Here is a 22,122-nt window from a genome sequence, read left to right as displayed (position 1 = left end):
TGGGACCTGCACTCAATTTTACAGCAGCAGAAATATTACAGCGAATGTCCGTGGTGACACGCCACACCGTTAAGCCCCGGAGCTCCCATTAAGTTGAAGGGAGAGACGTATCACTCCCGTATCGCTTGTCAATAAAGACGATGGCCTCTGGGAGACTGGACATGAGAACGGCTTAATAAAAATACAATTCAAATAAAGTTTACAGCCTGTATACAGCCATAATAAATCAGGGTCACTTCCTGGCAACAAATGCTGTGATAAATGTCTCATAAGATCTAAGAAGTTTGATCATGTAACACTTTTCCTAATGTCTCTGTAACAGGTACAAACACAAGCAATGATGTGGGTGTCATTTTATTGCGTTAGCGTTAGTTGTCCCATTACACTGAAATGAAATGAGTGCATATAAATTTGGGTAAACAAAGAAAGGAAAAAATTTTGGTTTTAAAGTTTCAAATGTATTTTCTTTGCCCTTAAAAGAAGTTACTTTGTGTGTTCTCACTGTGTATTAAAAGTTAAAAAATATACATTGCACAACTCTAGGAGAGTACATCAGATCACTTTTGCATTAAAAATAAATAAATAAATGTTCTATATTTTAAGCCGCTCTGTGCCAGTACCTGTTTTTCTCAAGCAGCTCAGTTATAAATCTCACAGTGCTGATGTTTTTATTGGAATTATTCCCCAAAGCTGCTTTAGATTCAGGACAGTATTTCTACTTGAGTGGCAGGCTCTTCTTTATTTAATGCTGCTCTTTCTTTCATTGTATTAGTAGTAATGCCAAGAGGTGGAGCAAGAAAATTTGATCCATACTCTTGTTTGAGGTGTTTTCCCCGTAACCTTGACATTTCTGGTACACGTGTTAAATCGTGCCGCGTGATCAGCGGCTCTGCATGGCAATTTTTGTAAGCAGATATGACTAAATATTAATGACAACTGTGGTTTAAACAGGTGATGCTTAAACAGTCTTTTGAAATCCTCTTGCATCCTAGAACATGATGAATTTGATGAAAGCCTGATTGTGTTTTGTAGCTTCTCAAATGCACATTCATGGAAAAAAAACCATTGAATTACACAGATGTTTTTGATAAAATGTAACAAAAAATAGTGCTTCTTCTTATTAATGTACATATTTTTGTGTTTGTTTGGGTTTTTTTACCATTGATTTAATTTAAAAAGGAAAATTTTATGTATTTTCTACGGAGAGCTTCAAATTAATGGTGGTAAGTCAGCGAGCTAGATGAATCGGGCTGGAGCTCCCCCGTATTGATTATGGACCGTCAGAAGCAGCAAAGAATATGGGGAGGTAAGCATGGGCCTGAGGCAAAATGCAAACATCTGTGTACGTTCAAACCAATTAATTGCAAAGCCTTGCGGCAGTGCCCATTGGCGGATGTTCCCACCCACAACTCCTCCTTCATTTATGCTTCCCTCATCTGTTCTCCCCCACCTCCTTCCCCCGAGTTTTTTCTATACCCACTGCACCTCTCATTATGCCTCCCTCGCTTCTCTGTGCCCTTTATTGTGCATTTTTTTTAATGGAAATAATGGAAATATACAACAAAAAAGACTTTCTTATTGTGTGCTTCCTTTTCCTTTGCTACCTCCTCACAGACCTCCCCTCCCTCTGTCTTTTAGACTTCTTATCTACATCACCTGGCCACACTTCATTGCATCGACCACTCTCGCACAGTCGCGCGCACACACACACACACACACACACACACACACACACACACACACACACATAAAGACAAAATGTTGAATTAATTCCCTCACTGTCCTTGCTCGCTGCCGGTGGTCCTTTATCTTTGGGGGTTGTGGAAAGGTGACTGGATGGCTCCCCGTCATTAAAACCTCATCATCTGAGATGACACAGTCTACTGTTATTGACTTTCACTTTTTTCCCCCCTCACAAAGGATATGCCCATAAAATCCAATCGGCCGATGACTATTCAACCGTCATTTCATTAAAACACTTTTATAGACTTTATAAGTACAGATTAATAAAGACAGAGTGCTTTATACAGCTGGAATAATACCAATTCCTGCACAAAACCCTAGAAGCCCCTTACAAGTTTCACTGTATAGGCTTTATTCTAACATACAAAGAGAGGCCTGAGCGGGCTGTAATGTTTTATAGGTTTCCTGGACCGCATTAAAGACAAAGAAAGAGAAAGAGAGTGATAGAGGTAAAAGAGAAAAGGATGGATGTGTCAAATTGGATCATTTTAGTGGAAGGCATGCCACTCCTGGACAGAGGCATTCCTAAAGGTCACATCAATAATTCTCCTGTTTCTCCAGCTGGCCATTAATCATTTGGTTGTACGTCTGTCATCATAGGGGGCTAATGAGATCTACATAGATCATTTCTTACTCTGGCTGGAGGACAACCCTGCTGTTTTAAAAAAAGCACTCTCATTGATCTTGTGTTGCTCTCAGAGGATCCACGTGTGGCCGGATTCCATTTTACTTTACTTTGCAGCGTTTTCTCTTGTTTTGGTGAGAGGTTTGAGGCAGATACATGTGGGTGATTTGATGAGGCTTTTGAAATAATGTAGCATGAATCATCTGAGAGCATTTCAGCATTAATGGATGAGTTGGATCCAATTTTCTGACCATAACGTCCTTGTATCGAAAAAATCAAAAAGAGCCCAGTACCACATAACTTACAAATATAACCCGGTTGCTGCTCTTGGATTGTGTGTTTTGGTAACAGCGTGCACTGAATAGTTAACTACAGTGGGGATAAAATGACCTGCTGATGAATGTCAGCAGAGATGGGCCCTCAAACATACAGCTTCAGGATTTGGTCATTTAGTACAGGATATGAAGCCCACGGCACCAAAATGAAAAACCCCAAGTTCGATTAAAATGGCACTTTGTGACTTTGTCTGACAGAATGATTGATTGGAAGAAACTTAGAACAAGTGATGTTACCATTTAAGTCCTGTTTTCAACCTTGTTTTGCATAGATCTAATATAGCATGGCCACAAAAGCTAATTCCTGCTCATTATTAGGAAGGTTTTAAGATATGGGGTGATATTTCATAGTATTTTTTAGCTCTTGTCTTCAGTAATTAATCTCAGCGTGATTAAACCCCATGCCCATTAATCACGGTCTCAATCAATAAATCTACAGTCCAGATCAATGAAACTAGTTTAACAATGTCGAAAGGGCCATTCATCAAGCTTTTGCAAATTTAAAGTGAATGTACATCTGGGACTTCTTTTCAAAAACTGACGGGATAACAGATCACCAATTACTCCTGACTTTTCGGCCCAATATTTTTTTTTATTGCCTGTCCGTCAGTGAAAATGTGTCATAGTGTGAGAAGTATATTTAAACACAGACTAAACATTCTTTACATTTTATCCATAAAATATTTTACCTGTAAAAAAGTTTGTTGGGGTATTGATTGTCGTCTACGGCAGCTCCGTACTGTAGTAGTTTACACATTTTCCTAACGAGTTAAAGATTTCCAGTTCACTTCTAGGAGAGCATTAAAAAAATCTGTGATATCAAATATGTGGGGCAATTCACTGTGGAGACCCCTTGTGAATACAGCTCAGCCTTATTCCAAAAGGTGGAAAGTAGCGTTTGGAGCTGTAATTACACCTTTAGTTGTTGGTGGTGTTAACATGCTGTGTCGAGCTTCCCTGTGTTCTCTGAGCTGAGCTGATCTTGTCGGCGTTGAAGCCAATAAAAGTCTAACGGCAGTTACACTTTACTAAATTGCACAGAAGAATCAAATGAGTGTGTGCTCAGATTGTTTTATGAAAAGGAGGGGAATGCAACATGCTACACCGCGAGCGCGGCACATATTTCATTTTAGATAGCTGATCTTTATGCAGATCACTTTGCAGTGTTTGTAATCATCTGCATGTTTACAGTGCCTATCACTACATGCAGTTATGTTTCTAGAAATGTGCACTCAGGCTAAAGCACCAACCTGTCGTGGTCCATCAGCTGAAACTAATTTGATTTTGGTAATCAGCCAGTTGATCGTTGCATCTATTAAAAAAAACATGTATATGTATTCCTATAGAAGACTGGTATGGACTCTGAAGTGGTAGCAATTGTTCAGTCAGTCATCTGACCAAAGGGCTGCCTGATCAAACGAACTGGCAGACCTGTCAGAGGTTGGGCGCTTTCATGGGTTATCTAACACCTCCGCATTTGTTCTTCGCACAAAAGACACAAATAAAAGGGAAAAACATGAGATTTTGTTTCTTTATTTTAACAAAAATGAACTCAGTTGCCGATGCGCTGCTGTGTACCTGACAGAATCGATAGAAACCTGTCCAGCATTCAAGTGATGTGCCCCCACCCCGCACCCCCGCTGTGCTGTGCCTTTTCCTGACAGCAATTCTGTGTTTCACTCTTGAGCTGATGAGTGAGCGAGCACCCCTGCACTCGTGGCGGCCTCAGTGGGGCAGCGCATTTCACGTGCATCTAAGTGAGTGTGTTTCTTGTGCGTTAGACATTTATTCAGTGCATGAGTACAGTACATGTGTACATTTATCTCTTAACGTACTGAATAGATAAATGTGTCATTTCCTGGACAGAGCAGGTAAAATCCAATATCCTGCTCCTGTCACTGTGATTACCAAACTGTCACATTTTTTTTCTTTCCCGTGGACACTGACAACACTATTGCAATACAAATTTACAGTACGCAAAGAATTTGCATGATTATTTGCGCGTGTGAAATCTTCCTACTGTCCCCGCATTTGTTTCGTGACATATAATGCATCAGCCTTTTTACTGACTTTTGTGTTTTATTTATCCACTCGCATTCAGCTTGTGCGCCTTGTAATAATAGATAATGCATCAACATGTTCAGCGCTGTTCAATTAGATGAGGAATATGCTCTGCAGCCTACAAAGATTTTCATATTTTCCATTTCAGCCCATCTTTTTCCTTTTTTTTTTGGAGCACTAATGTAAGGCCATTGCTGTCATGGTCTGATCTTTTCTTTAATATTAGAAAATCAAAGCTCATTTTCTGAGTCATAAAGAGATCCTTTTTGTGTCAGAGATGAATCAGATGGTTTTTAGGTATACTGCGCCAGCTTGCCTTTATAATAATGCTACTATAAATAACAGAAAAATCAGTCTTCCACCTCCAGAAAGGCTATAAAATCCAAACAAATGTCTCAGTTATTATGTTTACACACAAGATATAAAGCACAGTATCAGTGAAACATGTTTTGAAAGTTTTACAGTTCAACTATGTGATTATATTGACATTTATCAGGTGTTGAAATTAAAACCTTAAACATGCTCTCCATCTGATAACTTTAGCCAACAAGAAAAGGTAGAATGATCCACTGTGTTTGGTACGTCCAGCGTCTGAAAGCAAAGTTACAACCGGGCACAGAGAGATTGGAAAGTACAACGGAGTCTTTTAGGAGTCCAGCAACAGTAATGGACACTTCCTTCTATTTATAGTGGGGAAAGCTAAAGAAGATGAATAGAAAAGCTGAACAAAGAGGGAGAGAGAGCAGAACCACTGGCTGTAATGCTTTCCTACACTGTTGGACAGACAGTCTAATGCTGCATGACTTCCTGGCTTAAAAAAAACAGAAAGGAAAGAGAAAAAAAAGATATGCTTATTATTACATTTTGACCATTATAGCTAAAAACAAATGTTTTTAATCAGAAAATCCAATATGCTACAGCCGCACTTTCTTTTAAATCAAGAGTTTATTTTAATCAAATAACCTGTAGAGCTTAAAAAAACAAAACGTGAATAAATGCAGGTTTCAGTCACTTTTGTGTAAAGCAAATATTAGCAGCAGGGCACATGGTGTATAAGACGACAACGAAACAGGCGTCAGTGAAATGTCAGAAAGTAGATAGGGCAGCATAATAGCCCTTTATGATATTTAACACAGTGTCTTTATATTCCTGCTACTTTGTTTTTAAAGGTAGAACAACTTAAAAAATAGTTTTAATAAAAATAAAATATTTTAAAAGTACATCTTATTAGATTAATAGATTATTCTTAATAAAAACAACATGCATGGTGTATTTCACAATTTCTTACACACTTAAAACATCTATAGTAAAAAGTTGGACTATATTCAGTTTTTCTGAGGTCTGAACCTCACTCTGGGATCCCGCAATTGAGAAGTGTTGGCATTATTTTGTTTTTTCCAAGATTTGTAGCAGCACATTTGCTAGAGATAATATCTATCTTAGTATTATACTGCAAGAAACTTTGTCTGCCTGCCTGTGTTTGTTTATTTGTTTGTTAGACCAAACATTTCACACCAGTACATCTTAGGCCGCTGAAGGTTCTTATCCAAATCCAAAGGTTCTTATAATGTGATGATGTTGCCTAGCAGCCACTTAGCAACAGGCTAAAGTGACACGTTTTTAGCATTTATGCATTTACAACGGCTTAAAAAGACATCCCATCATTTTAAATTCAATGACACTAACATCTCATTTATATCCACAAATTTTGAATTGTGCTTGATGCCATCACGTTGCCTAGCAACCACTTAGCAACAGGCTAAAATTACACATTTTAACATCTACACTCCCCCGATTTTTCTCAGTATGGTTAAGTATACCAGTTTCCCACCAATATGCACAGGCCAAACAGTATTATACCAATAGTAGTTGAAATGCTGTAATGTAACAAATAATAGGACTTACCTTGTTTGTCAGCAAATAAGAAAAAAACATGTACAGTCAAAATGTATTCTCTTAAAGTGTTTGTAAAACGTTTCTTTAATCAGCAAAGTGTCCTTATCACTATTCTGACCACAACAGCTGGAAGGAGTGAGGAAAACATGTTTTTGAAATTCATCTTCTTCAGCTCTCTGGGCGATGCCATAAAGCCACCGCATGATTTATTCTTCTTTCTTTAGACATATCCAAGAAATATGCCTCATTTTAAGTAATCCCTGAAGGTACTTATTCATATTCTCCGTATGATTGGACCATCAATACTAGGGGTAAGTGAAGGTCGCTTTGACAGCTTTACGGGTTGGCAGCTTTTCCTGTCTTAGTGCTGTTGCTTCTCAAAGCTCTCTAAGGTTGTTTCTTCCTCGGCATTGCTTATTTCATTGTATCATGACACACGGCCAGTTCAACAGATAGCAAATACAATCAAAGGTGCATTAGTCTGAATGTGACCTTCCCCCACTTGTGCAAGATAGGCTCACGATTACACTAAGTGCTTTCCCTGATCCTTAGCTCTTGTACCTGTATATATCACTGTCTTTAAGGTAGAATTAAATTATTTATCATTCAGGTGACCAACTGACCTGTTTGTCAGTGATCACAGGTCAGTAAACTGGCTCTATTAACATTCAGGAAAACGAGGGACTGGCAGACTTTACATATTATCAAAAGCAATAACAATAAAAAAAAAACTTGACATGTAATCTATAAACGGGAAACAACCACTAAATCATTCAAAACAAAACCGCATACTTATTCTATGTCAAGCATTCGATTAATATTTTATCATTTTTCCATGGCTACGTTTGATATTAATGAGCTTTTAGCCTACGCTGCATGCTTGCTAAGATGACATATCCGAATGTTCTGAATATTTATAACTTGCTAGAGGACAAAGGTTAAAGAGGCGCATTTTGCTTTCGGCTCACTGCCTTCACTTCTGCTACTTAATTGGTGGGCAAGAAAAGTCGCTGTCCGTGGTACTGAACTCACAGCTTATTCAGAGAGGTGCTGTTCTGTTGTTTAGGTTTTGTTTTTTTACTTTTGCTTTTTGTCCCAGTGAATTTGCACCTGGAACAGTTAATGCTGTCAGATACTCGGGCTGGCCGAGGTGGTGCGAGGAGGAAAAATAAAGTGAGACTGCTATTGTGCCTGAATAGCTGAATAGCTTGTTCAGCAGCTGAGCGACCTCTCACCTTTGCCGTGCTATGGAAAAGAAGAAAAGAAGCTGGAGACAAAGAGAAAATATAAAAGCTTTATTGACCTTGACCTGCTGCGCAAAGGGTACAGAAAGTCTTGTGCAAAAGGTGTGATAAAGCAGCCTGTGATTAAATGTACATCTGCCCCGAGTCCTGCCATACTTGACCCGTGTTGGTTTCTTTAATTCTGCCTCTGTCTTTCTCTTCTGCCTCTTGCTCGATAACCATGTCTGAAACTAAATAGAAAGCCTCTGGCAGTATGAGTGTCATAAGTATGGCTGTGCATGGCAAAACAATTGCAGCCTGTCCACTGCATAATAGACGGGTGGAAGTGTAAGCACTGTGTGCCATCCATAAAATCAATGGTCCACTGCTTGGTGGCTGGCTGACTCCCCTCAAAACACACCCAGGCGGGTGCCATAAAGGATGTTTATTAGGCTGACAAGTCGACACTGCAGCTCCTTGTCATGCTCTGGTAATAGGGGCCAGGCGCAGACCAGCGGAAGCATTGCTTCAGCTGGTTAGGAGACAGACAACCCCTTCAGGGGTGAAGATAAGAAAGGAGAGGAAATAAGAGAGAGAGAGAGTAAAGAAGACGCAGGGAGGGTTATGTTATTAGTGCATCTAGAGCTTGCTTTATGAGTGGAAGAAAGACAAGCGGAAAATAGGAAAAGAAGAGGAGCAACACAGAAAAAAGTGAAAAAAGGAGAAGATGAGGAGAGAATGTGGGATGGTAAATGGACTTGTGCAATAGGACTTGTAGGATGTGTGCTGGGCACATATGACAAAAACCTCATTACTGTAGGTTTTCTCGACATCCGTGTTTAGAACACATATACACACATATCCCGAATGACTTGATGAGTCACTGATGGGGCTGAGACTTCAGGTTTGGATGAACACTGTGGATCAAATTGTGATAATGGGAGTCATTTCAGGGTCTTTGAAGTGTTCATGACAATGTATTTGTCATTTTTTTGCAATAATTTTGTGTTGAGGAAATGCCTTTTTGGGCCGGTGTGCATCTCCACTGACCTGCAGTTCCACTGTGGCCATTACTACACAATGCTTTTCTTTTTAAGACGTTACTCTTGTTCTCACAGCGAAGTTACAGCTGTAAGCTCTTCCAGCATATTTGTAAAACACTTTGCTACTCTTGTGAGCGGATCTGCATTTATTGTGAGCTCACAATAGATTCATGCGATAAATCAGCTAATCAATGGCAACAAAGTCAGTCCCTCAACAATATTGTGGGAAAACGGCTTGAATGAGTCTCATTGATTTGGCTTCAAAAATCGTTATTTCTTCAAGAAAGACTGACCTTGAAGGCACGGAAAGCTTGTTCTGATTGAAAAAGTACCCCATGCTGATTTTGCCTCATTGATTTCTGTTGCATATTTCAGATTTCTATTATCTTAACTCTTCTTATCGATGGAGCCTGACCTTTCTAATTTTCCTTTGCTCAGAAAGTCAGGTCAAAGGAAGAAGATGAGGAGATAAAACGAGATACTGCTTACTCATCTCGCTAACTCATCATAAAGCAGCACACCTCCATTATTTCAAGGGCTAGTTCTTCTGAATCAGCTCTGTAGAGGGAAGTTCCCAGCACCATTATGTCACCAGGGATAAGAGGACAGAGGGATGGAAAGTGCTACAAAAGAAGCTATTTTAATTAAAGCTGCAGATTTACTCGCCAAGCTGGGTTTAACGGTAGATGGCGAGGGCCGATGGGAGCCAAAATGGTGGTCGTAAAAATGACTCATGCCAAGCAGGGGTGGAAAAGAGCCCCCTGAGGAACGGGAAAGGGAATTAAGGTGGGCAGTCGGAGGCTGTTCTATAATGAGGACAAATAGCCGAGAAGTTTGTCGCCTGACAGAAGGTCTGGAGCCGGCCGGGGAAATATTCATAGTGCAATACTTTTAGCTCCTGTGACATTTCGACTGCACTATGTCACCTTAGTGAGAAGGGGAAAAGGGAACAGGGTGGATGAAATAATGACTAAGAAAGATGAGGAAGGTTTAAAAATGCAACAGAAATACAGAGAAAAGGGTTGCTGTCAGGCTTTTTATTTTCCCATTAAAAAAAGAGGAGTGATTTATGAATTTATCGGCCATCAGAGTATTTTAAATGAAACAACTGAAAATATGCCCAAAATAAGTGATTCTTAAATTGCTTTTAACTTTTCAGCTACTTGTCAAGGGCACAGAGTTATTATATTGTTAGACAATAAATTGTACAGCTGATGGGTGTGCAGTATTAGTATTATGTCTAAAAGGAAAAAGAGTAATTTGTGGGCCTATATCTCCCTTGAAAGGATAATAACTAATTCTGATGGAGATTGAATGTACTGTCATTGGGCACTTCATTAGTTATACCTTGCTGGTACCGGGTTGGTCCTCCGTTTGCTTTCGGAACTGCTTCGATTCTTCGTGCAAATTTATCAGCTACACATCCATAGTGCAAATTCCCTGTTCTACTACAACGTGGTGCCTTCTTGGACTGAGACCAACCAACTTGAGATGATCTGAGCTTTGTGACCCGGTGAAACAGACATTTTATTACTGTTTCTAACATTTTTAGGATTTTTAATAAGAGCAATATGAGCATCCACCATTGTAGACAGAAAATAAGGAAAAGTGCAAGAGGTACACTATTAAGGGGGATATTAAATCGCTGCAGAATGGTGTTAGTGCACTCACTGTGGTAATGGGTTTCTGTTTGAGTAAGTGATTGCAAAATTCATAAGTTTTCTTCTTCAGTGTGTATACTGTACTGACAAAGATGTGTTAAGTGTAGTGCATGTAGCAGCTGCTGTCTACTTCCAGTGCCAGATTTCAGTGCTGGTGAGGAGCCAAAGGATTCTCTTGGTTCCAGCATATCACTGTGTTTTTCTGTTTTTCAGGGACTGAGCTGGTGTGAAAATCAGCCAATCATCTTCCCCGCTTTACCACTGCGATTTTTTTTTTTTTTTTTTTTTTTTTTTTGCCTTTGTCTCACCTCCCACACGCTTCTCTCGTCTTCCTTTCTTGTTCTGTCACTTGCTCCCTCAAGCTGTTGGATGTCCCCAGGAATTAATGAAGTGATAAAGTGACAGCACACACACACTCACAGGATTCTTTCCATCACTTGAGGAGACATTACACTGACTTACATTAACTTCTCACAGGCCTACAGTAATATTAACTATGGCTACTGCTTGCCTTAACCTGATTCTAACCTGACCACAAACCCAAATCAAACATTACTATTAACAAAAACTACTGATTCTCTGCGGAGAATTGCTTTTGTGGACCACCACGATGGAAATTTGTAAACAAATCTATTTCTTCACAACATGAGCACACACACACGCACGCACACGTTGCCTCGTTTTCTCACCAAAGGCTCAGTCAGCTGCAGCAGCAGATGTAGCTGGATATGTGTCAGATATCCCCCCTCTCCTACACTCTGAGCGCAAATGAATTTATAATTTATATTCACCATCTGCATATGTCCTTATTTATGTCTCCATGAGATATTTTAAGGGTTCTTTACCTAAACAAAACAAAATCACTTCCTGTAAATGGTTTGCTGGACTCAGAACATTTGGAAGAGCAGATGCACCCCGATGTAGTTTAAGTTTGGATCATAGCTGTAATATAACCTTTTTCCATACAGACAAACCATAGGAGAAACTAAAGTGTTGAGCCAACCCTATATTTCTTTAAATTTTTATAGGAAAATAGCAAATAGGTATAGTGACTTAATGAAACCTGCAAACATACATGGAAATACAGCATATGGGGCATAATTGTACAATTCTAACAAGCTCCAAAGTTTGGTATGAGCACCTTTATTCTGTAACACAGTCTGAGGTCTCTTAGACAAGCTTTCTGGTAATTTCTTTAAGTAGTCTTCAGGAATAGTTCTCTAGGCTTCTTGAAGGACATTCAAAGCTGTTCTTTGGATTTTTCTGCCTTTTGTTCTGTTCTCTGTCAAGATGATCTCACACTGCTTCTGGGCTCTCGGGAGGCCTGCCATAGCCATAGTATTCAGTTGTATTTTTTACTATTAAGATATACCTTTATTGTACTGGCAGTGTTTTGGGAGCATTGTCACTCTGAAAAATTAGGCCAATCTGATGCTTTCCAGGTGGTATTGCATGGTGGATTAAATCTGATGATACTCTGTTTTGAGCCAAAAATGTCAAATTTTGATTCCTCACAAGACCTGTTGCCACTAATTTTCAGTCAAGTGCTCGTGTAATTTGTCATACTTTAGCCTTTTCTCCATGTTTTCCTTCCTTTAGAAAGCTTTTTTATAGCCACACTTCCACTGAGACCATTGTTAGTGCAAAAATACTATTATGTGTCAGTCAAACTGTGTTATCGATGGTATTTTTTGTAGAACGAACTAAAGAAATGGGAACAAATGATGTGTTTTTGAAACAGGCTGTTAGTGACAAAGTGCCTAAAGATACACTTTAAATTTGGTTCCTTGCTAACATACAACACTGGTTCTTTTCTTAAGGTCGACGCCTTTTCTGTGCTTGAATAAATCAAAGGTCATTGTTAAGAGACCTAACAAACAAACAAACAAACAAACAAAACATTTCTCTGAAAATTATCAGGTACAACACTTGGACTCAAAATGAATGAAAACGCAGCCATTGTCCAAAAATAGTCTCGCTCCTTTTAGCAGAATAGAAAAAAAAAGACGAGACCTATTATTTTTTCAGTTGAGTTTAATTGAATTAACATTATCTTTTTGTCCTTGTCAGCTTGTAAAATACGAGGTGTCATTCAGTGAGGGAGATGAGTGCGGGGCGAACTCTGAAACACTGTGTGATTTTCGAAAACAATCAGAGCCCGTCTCCACAACTTTGACTCGTTTTAAATCATTTTTATTTTTCTTCCTCGCCTTGCCTGCCCAGCTTCTGTTGAGAGTGTTAGAAAAATCAAATATGCTCAATATGGAACACTTTGTGTGCTGCCTTGATATTTATTTTCTAATTTGGAGCCAGTTATTTCCAATTGAAATGTATCTGTATATTAATTTTTTCCCCACCCCAAGTCTTTAAGCGTGTTAGCTCAGCACTGAGCTTAGACAAATTTCATCTTTCTAACGTCAGTGTAAATTATTAGTTTATTTCACCAAAGTATCTGCGTTTGCGCCGTTTTCTCTCTGTCCTTGTGACTGTTCAATTTTCTTGTTTATTTGTGTGCATTGAGACAGATTGAATGGGAGTATGGAGCTTTGCAGAGTGACCTCCGGTTCAGCTGAAACCCCTCGGGGGGTTGGATAGCAGCTGTGCATGTGTGTGTATGTTTTTATGTGCATGCCTACGTAAGCGCACACAAAAGCACCTTAACTCTATATTTAATAAACACTTGAACTTCACCAAAAACTGATTGTTAGTCTAAGTGCTTGGAACAATATGGCAGGATAATTAGTATCGTGAGAGGAGCTCATGAGACGAGTGCCTTATGCAACAGGAAAGGTTACGTCCTGTTGTACTTCACCAGACACACGTACGCAAACAATGCCTGCATCCACTAAGTGTGTCAAGAGTGAGCATCAAGTGCTGTCTCGTGTCTCAAGTGTAAAACTTTTACTGTCTCTCAGAACTATTAAAAATTCTAATTAACTCTTGACCGTGCTGTTTTTGTTGCATCTTGTTTCATATAAGCAGGTAATGACGTAGTATTCTTACACAGTACACAATGACCAGGCACCGTGTGGACATTACACGATGTATAAAGAGAAATCACAGTGTCTGGAAGTATGAGCCTACCTGTTTATTAAAAAATGGAGATGGACAATAAATTCCAATTCATTTCGGTTAGATCTCAAACTCTAGATATTTGGTCCTTTATTCTGTTGTTTTCTTCTGTCGAACATTTTGACATAAATAGACTTTTAACAATAGATAGCAGGCTCACTGAAGAGAGGAAACTTCACCCTTGGTGCTCCTATAATCGCCAATGGCTTTGAAGAATCCCAAACCAGGGACAAAAAGAAAAAAATTAAATATTTTACGGTATGTTTAAGTAATTTACAACCTCTCTCTTTTTCTCTTGACAGCATCAACCCAGGGACCAACACTAAAACAATCAAGTCCAGTTTGTGCTTTCCAGGTGAGTTGGAACTTCAAACGAATGCTACGGCATGTGTTTGTGTGTGTGGCTCTCTCTGTTGTTGTTTTTTTCCTCTACTACTTATGTAAAACAAATTCAAATAAAATATATAAACTGCATTCACAAATGCAATGAAAACCAAGGTGCAAACTTTGGAGGGTTTTCCAAAAGTTGTGTGCTGTATACGTTCTAGACACACTTTGGCTTTACAGTTCACTCTCTGGCCGGCTACAGCAAGGTGTGCAGCAACATGATGAACATAGTACAATAGCCGGTTCAGTGAAATGGGTAGACGGTAAAGTACAGTGCTTAACAAATTTATTCGATCACCGCCCAATCTAATGTTTATGCCACAGATACTCTAAATTAACAGTATTGCTAATTACCAAAATATTTTTTAATGTTTGCTGATCCACCAGTGTGTGCAGGCTCCATAATCTTCAATCAAAATTATAATTTTAATGCAAAAAATGTATTTATTATTGTAATACATGAATTATTATTGTATTATTATTATTATTATTATAGAGTTGTTTACTTACATTCCTGAACAGAAAAATTACTTTCAGTGGTTAAATGTTATGCTTGATTAATTTATCTGAACTCGAGTGTGCCGGCTCAAATTTGGGCATAAAAATGTGAACTCAGTTTGTCATTTGTCTAGCAAACAACAATATATGATACTGCTAATGCAGAATATAGCAGGCAGACGAAAACATGATTCACTATTTTGAGAAATAAAAGCTAAAAAGTGAAGAATGACCTTTCCTCTCAGCATTGCCAAAATGAAGCTACTTCACATTGGTATTTGTGAAAACACGACAGTTTACTGTACTGGGTATACTGCCGAGATTCCCTCCCTGCCACGTAAACACCCGCCCCGCAGCGATGCCTCATAAACACCGGCATCACAGCCGCTAATACAACACGTGCATCAAGAGCAAGAGGTGTTGTTAGGATCCGTTGGGGGCTCAGCCCAGTCAAAAAATCTTTAGAGTTCCATCTGATAATTGCAGTATTATTATGATATTTCAGTGTAAAATGAAAACAAGCTGTGAGGCACCGCGCTCTTGCAAAAGGTTTCAGTCAGGTGAGTAGGCTGCCTTTCACAATATGACTGCAATTTTCTCATTCAGCTTTCTTATTATTTCTTTTTGAGCAGCAGGAGTAAAATCCTGAAGGAAAAGGGTCTTGGTGTTGGTGAAGGAGTCATATGGTAGATTATATGTTGGTAAAACTTCAATTTTGAAAATTGGCCAACCCTGCCCCGATAGCTTCTACTTCTATTATGTGACAAAGGCTCCTTTTTCAACTGTGACAAACTGTATTATATTTGTGCCTTATCAGTCTATATGATACTGTCCTCTCATCTGTCTGTTATGCTGCTCATTCTTTTTGCTGTTTTCATATTATCTTCTCCTGATCGTCAGTCAGCAGAAGGAATACAGTCAAAAGGAAGCAATCAGTGTTTGCCAACAAAAATGAGACAAATCTCTCGTTTGATTACTCTATGGAGAAGTGCTATTTATCTATATATTCCAAACATGGCTTAGCCAGTTTTTCACACAGCAATAACCAGAAGTTATGCTTGTAATATGCGTTTTGTACATCGTGTGTCAAAGTCCGGAGCCAAAATCCATAATCCAAGGTTTTAATCTAACTCACAGATCATTTTATATTCTTATTAAAGTTTGTCTCACCCAGTTGTGGCTGTGATCTGCACAGCTCGCCCCCCGAACACTCCAAGTAGCACTCCACCTGAATAGACAGGCGTGCTTTGCAGCTTTAAAATAACACGCATATTAAAACAAGTTTCAAGAAGATGAAAAGTTGATGCTGAAGGGAGAGAATTTCCACTGGGGTGTGAAAAAAAAGCATGTATCTTTATAAAGTGTAAAAAGAGGCTGATGTATCCATTTGCCACGAGACAATTTCTGCCTTCAGAGGACGTAATTTGCGTCGTCATTTTGATGCCTGAATCCACATACCTGCAGAGCTATGGAGTGATGCTCTGGGATCAGAGGTTTCACACAATGTAGCACAATAGACCAAGTTTCTTTGGACCCCATCTCAAAGTAAAGGAGCTATTACCAGTTATCAGGCTGGTGAGTTTCAAGTTTCATTTTGATGTGCAGACAGTTTCGTGGTAGAAGTCTGGGCTTAATGTTACTCAAAGATATTTTTTCTTAACTAAATGTTATAGAGGCTGAAAAACTTTTTTTCTGGATTTTCTTTAGTTGAGGTCTGTATGATGTCTATATGACCAAATTCAGTGTGACATTAAAGCCAACCAATGAACTATATTGAGCAAAAGTCTTGCGCTACCTGTCATTTCTTTCTACTTTGGCGACACCATCAGTCATGAACTCGCCTCGCCAGTATCTCAACATTATTTCAGCAGAATCGCCACATTGACTTTCGAGCCTGTTAGAATAATGCAAATAATTTTTTTGCATTATTACTATGTTTTTATTAATGTTTGCACATTTTTCAATAAGTTGCTGCACCTATTTCCCATTTCCTAGTGAAAAAGAGATGAGTAAAAAAAGAAATGGGGGTGGTTTAAGACTTTTGCACAATTATTATTTACCACTTAGTGAAAGGCCATTTAACACCATTATTATAAGCAATAATGGTGAGAAAAATGTTTGATATTGATACAAACTAAGAAAAATGTTTGAGAACCATAAAGCTAGCTAACTGGTAGCTGGAGAGCCTCTTCTTAACCAACTTGAGCTTGTAGATGAGGCGGTGGGAGCTCTCATGTCCTGACTCATCAGCAGCTTTGGCAGACATCTCATCCTTCACCTCCTCTAGCCTCGCCTACGCCTTGTTGCCATCATCCCTTTGTTCAGGCTTCACAGAAGCAAACTTTTACCCTCTTAAATAAACCATTGTAGCTTTGCTCATAGCTTATTTAAAAGGTCAGTTTACCATATTGTTAAAAAAAAAAGAAAAGAAATTGGTTAGAGTTGGCCCTGCCTATAATTGAAATCTTGCATTGCTGAATTAGTTAACTAATGATAGATACTAGCAATGACAAGCCGTTGATCTACATATATATATGATCCCCAAGTAGATCTAAGAAGATTTACTGCTTGACTGACATACAGAGAGAGCGTAAAACACCCTTGCATTTTTGAGGCAATGTGCGGTGGGTAAAGAGAAATAAAGCCTGTCAATATGATCTCATGCCAGGTGTATGGAATTAACATCTTATTAGTACCAGAGTGGTCATTCAAGGATGTATAATCTTTGACATGTAACATGAAAGCCTTTGTAAGTAAGATTTTGTACAAAAGGAACTTTCAGTCATGACAGACCTTTTAAAAGCAGTGAACTGAATAGCTGCTGGGCATCACAGACAGACTCAGTTATTATGCGATTTTGTCACTTATTCTAATAGACGTACTTAAATACACTGAGAGCACGAAGTTTTTTAGCCAAAGGCTGTTGTAGATGAAGAAATAGGTTCATAAAAACTCAACATTTTCTTTATAATAACTAGTCTTTAATTTAAACCAATTTTCATATTGGATCAGGAACAGCGTGTTACTCATGCTTTAATCTGTGTATTTTACTTGTTCGAGTATCACTGTTTTGTAAAACTCTGTTTTGAGCCTATAGTGGGGGCGAGCAGGAAGGCAGCACTGCACGTTTGCCTTTCTAATTACTTCTCATAGGAACCCAGCTATTGATTGTTGCAAATGCTCATTGATTTTTAGCAGGACTCTACACTATCTGACGTTTGTGCTAAATACCAGGGGACGAATGACGTCAGTGGGTTTGTCTGTGACATCGGTTTATCTGTGTGCGGGTATGTGTGCGGAGGAAGAGGTATGCAAATGTGTCTGTGCATGCATTTTTTCTGTACTTTAAATGAGAATGGGCTTGTGTATCTGAGGAATAGGAAAGTTGCTGCATTTCTTTTGGCCCCGGAAGCCTAATCGAGAAGCATCGATCAAGCTAGGGGAAACAGCGTGCTTACTTGCACATTGAGATAGCCAAAAGCTATTGGCAAACTGTTTGTTCTCATTGGATAAAATCACAAGACTTGCCTCCCTGTGGTTCTAAACAGATCACCATGTCAGAAGGTCAGAAGGGGTGCCACAATATATCAGCAGTCTCTTTCAATATTTTTAGTAACTAAATGTTAGGTGATGCCACAGTTCAATAACTACTTTAATTATCCATTAATGAATTCTGCTGGCATTGCAAGTTGAGATGACAGCATGTCAAGTGCAAAGGAGTGCAAAGTAAGCATTAAAATGCAAAATAAAGTTGTAGGCATAATCCCAGGTTGTTTAACTTCTTACAGTTGGCAAAATTACATCATTATTTACAAACTATACAGCTCAAACAGCAAACTGACTAATACCAGGATTCATAAAGTACAGTCCATAGACCACATGTATCATTTTCATGTGAGCATGAGAATACAATGCTGTGCTTCACATTAAATGTATATTATATTATATCAACAAACTATGATATAGCACTACCTTTCCCCTCTGTTCTAGAGTCATGACTAAATGTTTTTGACACTAATGAATTCAGCTGATACAAACAAATTTAAAACAACTCATCTGTGAAAAGGCCTAGAGATCAATCGGCAACCCCCTGGTAACATTGGTTATCCCCTGGTTGATAGAGAAAAACGTGAGTAATTAATGGCTATTGCTTAAAAACTGGTCACAGAGAAGCTGCTACACCAAGAATCTCCCCTCGATTGCTTCGGTTCCTTGCATATTGCCACAGCAGAGACAGGCTGCCCCTCCCTGAGCCTGAATCTGCTGGAGGTTTCTTCCTGTTGAAAAGGTGTTTTTCCTTCCCATTGTTGCCAAGAGCTTACTCATAAAGAGTCATGTGATTGTTGGGGTTTCTTGGCCTACAGTATAAAGCGCCTTAAGGCAACTGTTGTTGTTAATTGGCACTGCTGTATATAAAGAAAGTTGAACTGTAAACTAACTACCAAGTCACGAAGTGTGACACAAACCGCAATGAAGCTGCAGCACTGCATACCTCTCTGTGACCAATTCCAACTAGTGCCAGCAAGCATTCACTCGTTAGCCTGTTGGGAAATATGCACTTTTCCTTAGCAAACAGTGTTTATCAGGGGGTCACTGACCAAGCTCTAGGCATGTGTGCATGGGGATTGAGCAACCACTCACTGGGGGAATACTCATTTTTCCTTGGTGACCGGTGGTTGCCAGGCGGTCACCAACTATTCCCAAAGCAGCCAGCCATCAAAACTTTAAGAACCCCTTTTACAGTTTAACACTAATGAAAGTCTAAAATGCTATCTGGTGTTTGTGTGTGACTACTTGATTAGACACTACATGGCCCTCATAGTGCTAGTAGGTATTCTAATTTTTTAAAATGCACAACACCAGTATAACTATTGTTTCTCCGATGATCGCCACACCAACCAACAGTAATCGAGCCTGCAGCTCTGACAGTGTTGCCTCAATCTATTAGTCTGTGATGGTAAGCTGTAAAAAAGCTAAGGTGTAAAGTAAGAGAAACAACCAGTGTGGTCATGCAGTACATCGGTGCAGGAGGACTGGTGGATTTGGTGGTCATGTTTTTACCCAGAAGGCTCCATGTGTTCTACGCCAACTTGACACTGTCCTGGATTCAGTTTCTTGATTTTTCACATGACTTAGTGCACAGTGCACACTATATTGTATGGTGGATTTGAAAGATTATCATCGTCATCTTGATATGCACGACTTGTGGTAGCTCAAATCTTCTGACTGGGAATTAAAAAAAGATGGCTCGTTGACAAAAATGACTCAGTCTCTTTTGCACATAAACGCCCCTCTGGAGTTGTACTGCTACTTACTTTTTTTACTTTGGTCTTTGGTTTTGTCCTGCCAGGATATCGCCTACTTTAATAGGACTTTGCCTATCATTGTTCCCTTATTCCTGTGAAGGGTTTTGAATAATGCATCATTCTGTTCTTCAACTTCCATTTGAATATATCTTTCTGGTCAGGAAAGAGAAAGTCTCTCTGTTGACTGAAAGACAAACACAGAGTTACAAAAGGCAAAGGGACAAAGAGTGAGGAAGGGTATAAAGAACGATAGCAAGAAAAGGGCAGACGAAGAAAGCAAGAGACATATCAACAGCAAGAAAGATGGATAGAAAGGCTTATTGAGAGCGAGAGGGCCACACAGTGCAGCATCTGTATCAGGCTTCCAAAGGGTATCTAATGTGGTTTGCTTTGGTAATGAGACTGCCAGTCTTTTGTAATTTTCGGTGTTAGTTCAGTGCTCGTTGTGTCTTTTCTACACTGTGTACCTACATCACGTCCCTGATTACCGAGAGATTGGAAACGTTTATTTTTAGTTGTCTGGAACGTACATCGACAGACCGTGATGAATGGGAACAGTCTTCCATTGTGGCAGAAACAACAGTAGCAGAATTGACTGTAGCTTTGGGAATATTCCTGTCACTACATCCAGCTTTGAAAAAAATGAGCTTTGTGTGCTTAAACTTTGTGATTGTTGTTGTTTGATCATTTGTGACATGTGTTCAGAAGGATTGGAGAAGAATTGAACAGTCTAAGATTGATTGAGGTTCAGAAAAGGCAGCGGTCATGAAGTCAAAAACGACTTTACACACAGGTTTGCTTTCTTTGTCTTATTGAAACCAGTAACTTGCGACTGAAGCCTTCCACACCCAGGACAAAGGATACAAAGCCTGGAATATGTACTAACCTCTAAATATTATGTGTAAAACACGCTAAAGATTTTTTTTACATTTCTGATTTTCCAACAGTTTTCATCTGAAGTCTGGTTTACTTCAGAGAGCTGTTGTTTGTAGGGCACAGAAAATGGCCAGTAGATCAATAATTAAAAGTTCAGCAGAGCATATTTTAAGCCCTGATCTGTTTTTTCGGGGGGACCCGAGGAGTATCTGTGTGTATCTAATTATCTGTCAAAGGAAGTGTTTGATGCAGCTGCAATGGATCAATCAGCAGTTCCCCTGATTGGCTTGACTTGGAACCGAGCAAAGTCAGTTTTAATCGATATTGACGGCTGCCATAATTTTATCTTTGTATCAGCTTTTGATGACTAAAAAGTTCCTGTACTTCTGGAGGCTGTTTTAAAGCATCACCAAAATTAAAAGCACTGCATTTTATGTAGAGGCCAAAAATACCGTATATAGTATATCCTTATTCATCCTATATAGCATTGGCACTGGCCCATCCTATCCATTTGAGTGACAGCAGATAATCTGCAGCTCCTTTGCTGTCATATGGGGTTTTGATACATCAGTCTCAGCAGACACCTTTTTTTCTAAATGTTTTTCGACTTTCGAGTCCCCTTAACTGCTAGTTTTTAAAGATAGTTTTGGACAGTGGAAATTACAAGCTGTATCGCTATGCTTGTCATTTGGTGAAAATTTGTATTAATGATTCTTGACCTCCCTTACAAGGCCTAACGAATCGATTTCTTGTAAAACAGATTTATAAAGTCACGGGTCAAAAAAGCATTTCCTGTGCTGGCTGAATGTCACAGACTGTGATTTAATGCTAAAACCATTGGGGGAGGGGTCAGTCCCCCACATCCTCCAACAACATCATCAACAGCAACCAAATAATTTTATAAAGAAGTTAAGGTGTTAATTTGAATTCTTTAGGGGTTTAATTTGTTTTACAAATGATTTGAATTATTTAATTACAAACCATAAAGTTTAAATAAATTCTACTATGTACTAATAAACAAAAGGTATACTAAACAACACAAGAACTAACATGTCTAAATTATCCAATTATTGTAGGAGAAGAACATTCTGGAGAATGCGTGGTATTTAGTTACTCTAAAATACAGAAGGTATAAAAAACAGAGCGCTCACTGTGAAACAGATTGAACTGATCGGTGTCTTCATTTTAAAATTTAAAAAATAAAATAAAGAAAATAATTCTGTAAAGGTTGAATAAAAAATGTATAATCTCATCCACATCTGACCTGTAGCCTCTCTCTACACACTTTCATGCCTCAAATCTGCTGCCCTTTACCTCCTCAGACCTAAAACCCGTCCGATTTGCTCCAGATTTCACTCTTCATTTACTCCGATTAGTTCTCCACACTCTAGACTGT

The 22,122-nt window shown here is 39.0% G+C and overlaps 1 protein-coding gene across 7 annotated transcripts in view; it reads left to right on the top strand.

The window, feature by feature from the left end:
* tnr (tenascin R (restrictin, janusin)) overlaps window positions 1-22,122 on the top strand; it is a 196,039-nt gene that overhangs the window by 49,438 nt on the left and 124,479 nt on the right. For 4 of the 7 annotated variants that reach the window (XM_025900162.1, XM_025900161.1, XM_025900163.1 and 1 more), the window contains one exon: window positions 13,962-14,014. Coding sequence is in view for 3 of the 7 variants with exons in the window: in XM_025900160.1 (XP_025755945.1) it covers window positions 1,273-1,306; window positions 13,962-14,014 (87 nt within the window). In the remaining 4 variants the exon portion in view is untranslated. Of the gene's footprint in view, window positions 1-1,257; window positions 1,307-13,961; window positions 14,015-22,122 lie in introns of those variants that run through there. The other 3 variants (XM_025900160.1, XM_025900165.1, XM_025900159.1) reach the window with 1 other exon arrangement.

Source organism: Oreochromis niloticus, linkage group LG18, assembly GCF_001858045.2.
Source record: "Oreochromis niloticus isolate F11D_XX linkage group LG18, O_niloticus_UMD_NMBU, whole genome shotgun sequence".
Taxonomy (NCBI): Eukaryota; Metazoa; Chordata; class Actinopteri; order Cichliformes; family Cichlidae; genus Oreochromis; species Oreochromis niloticus.
The sequence above is the reverse complement of the archived record's forward strand: the minus strand, read 5'-3'. Positions and strand labels throughout refer to the sequence as shown.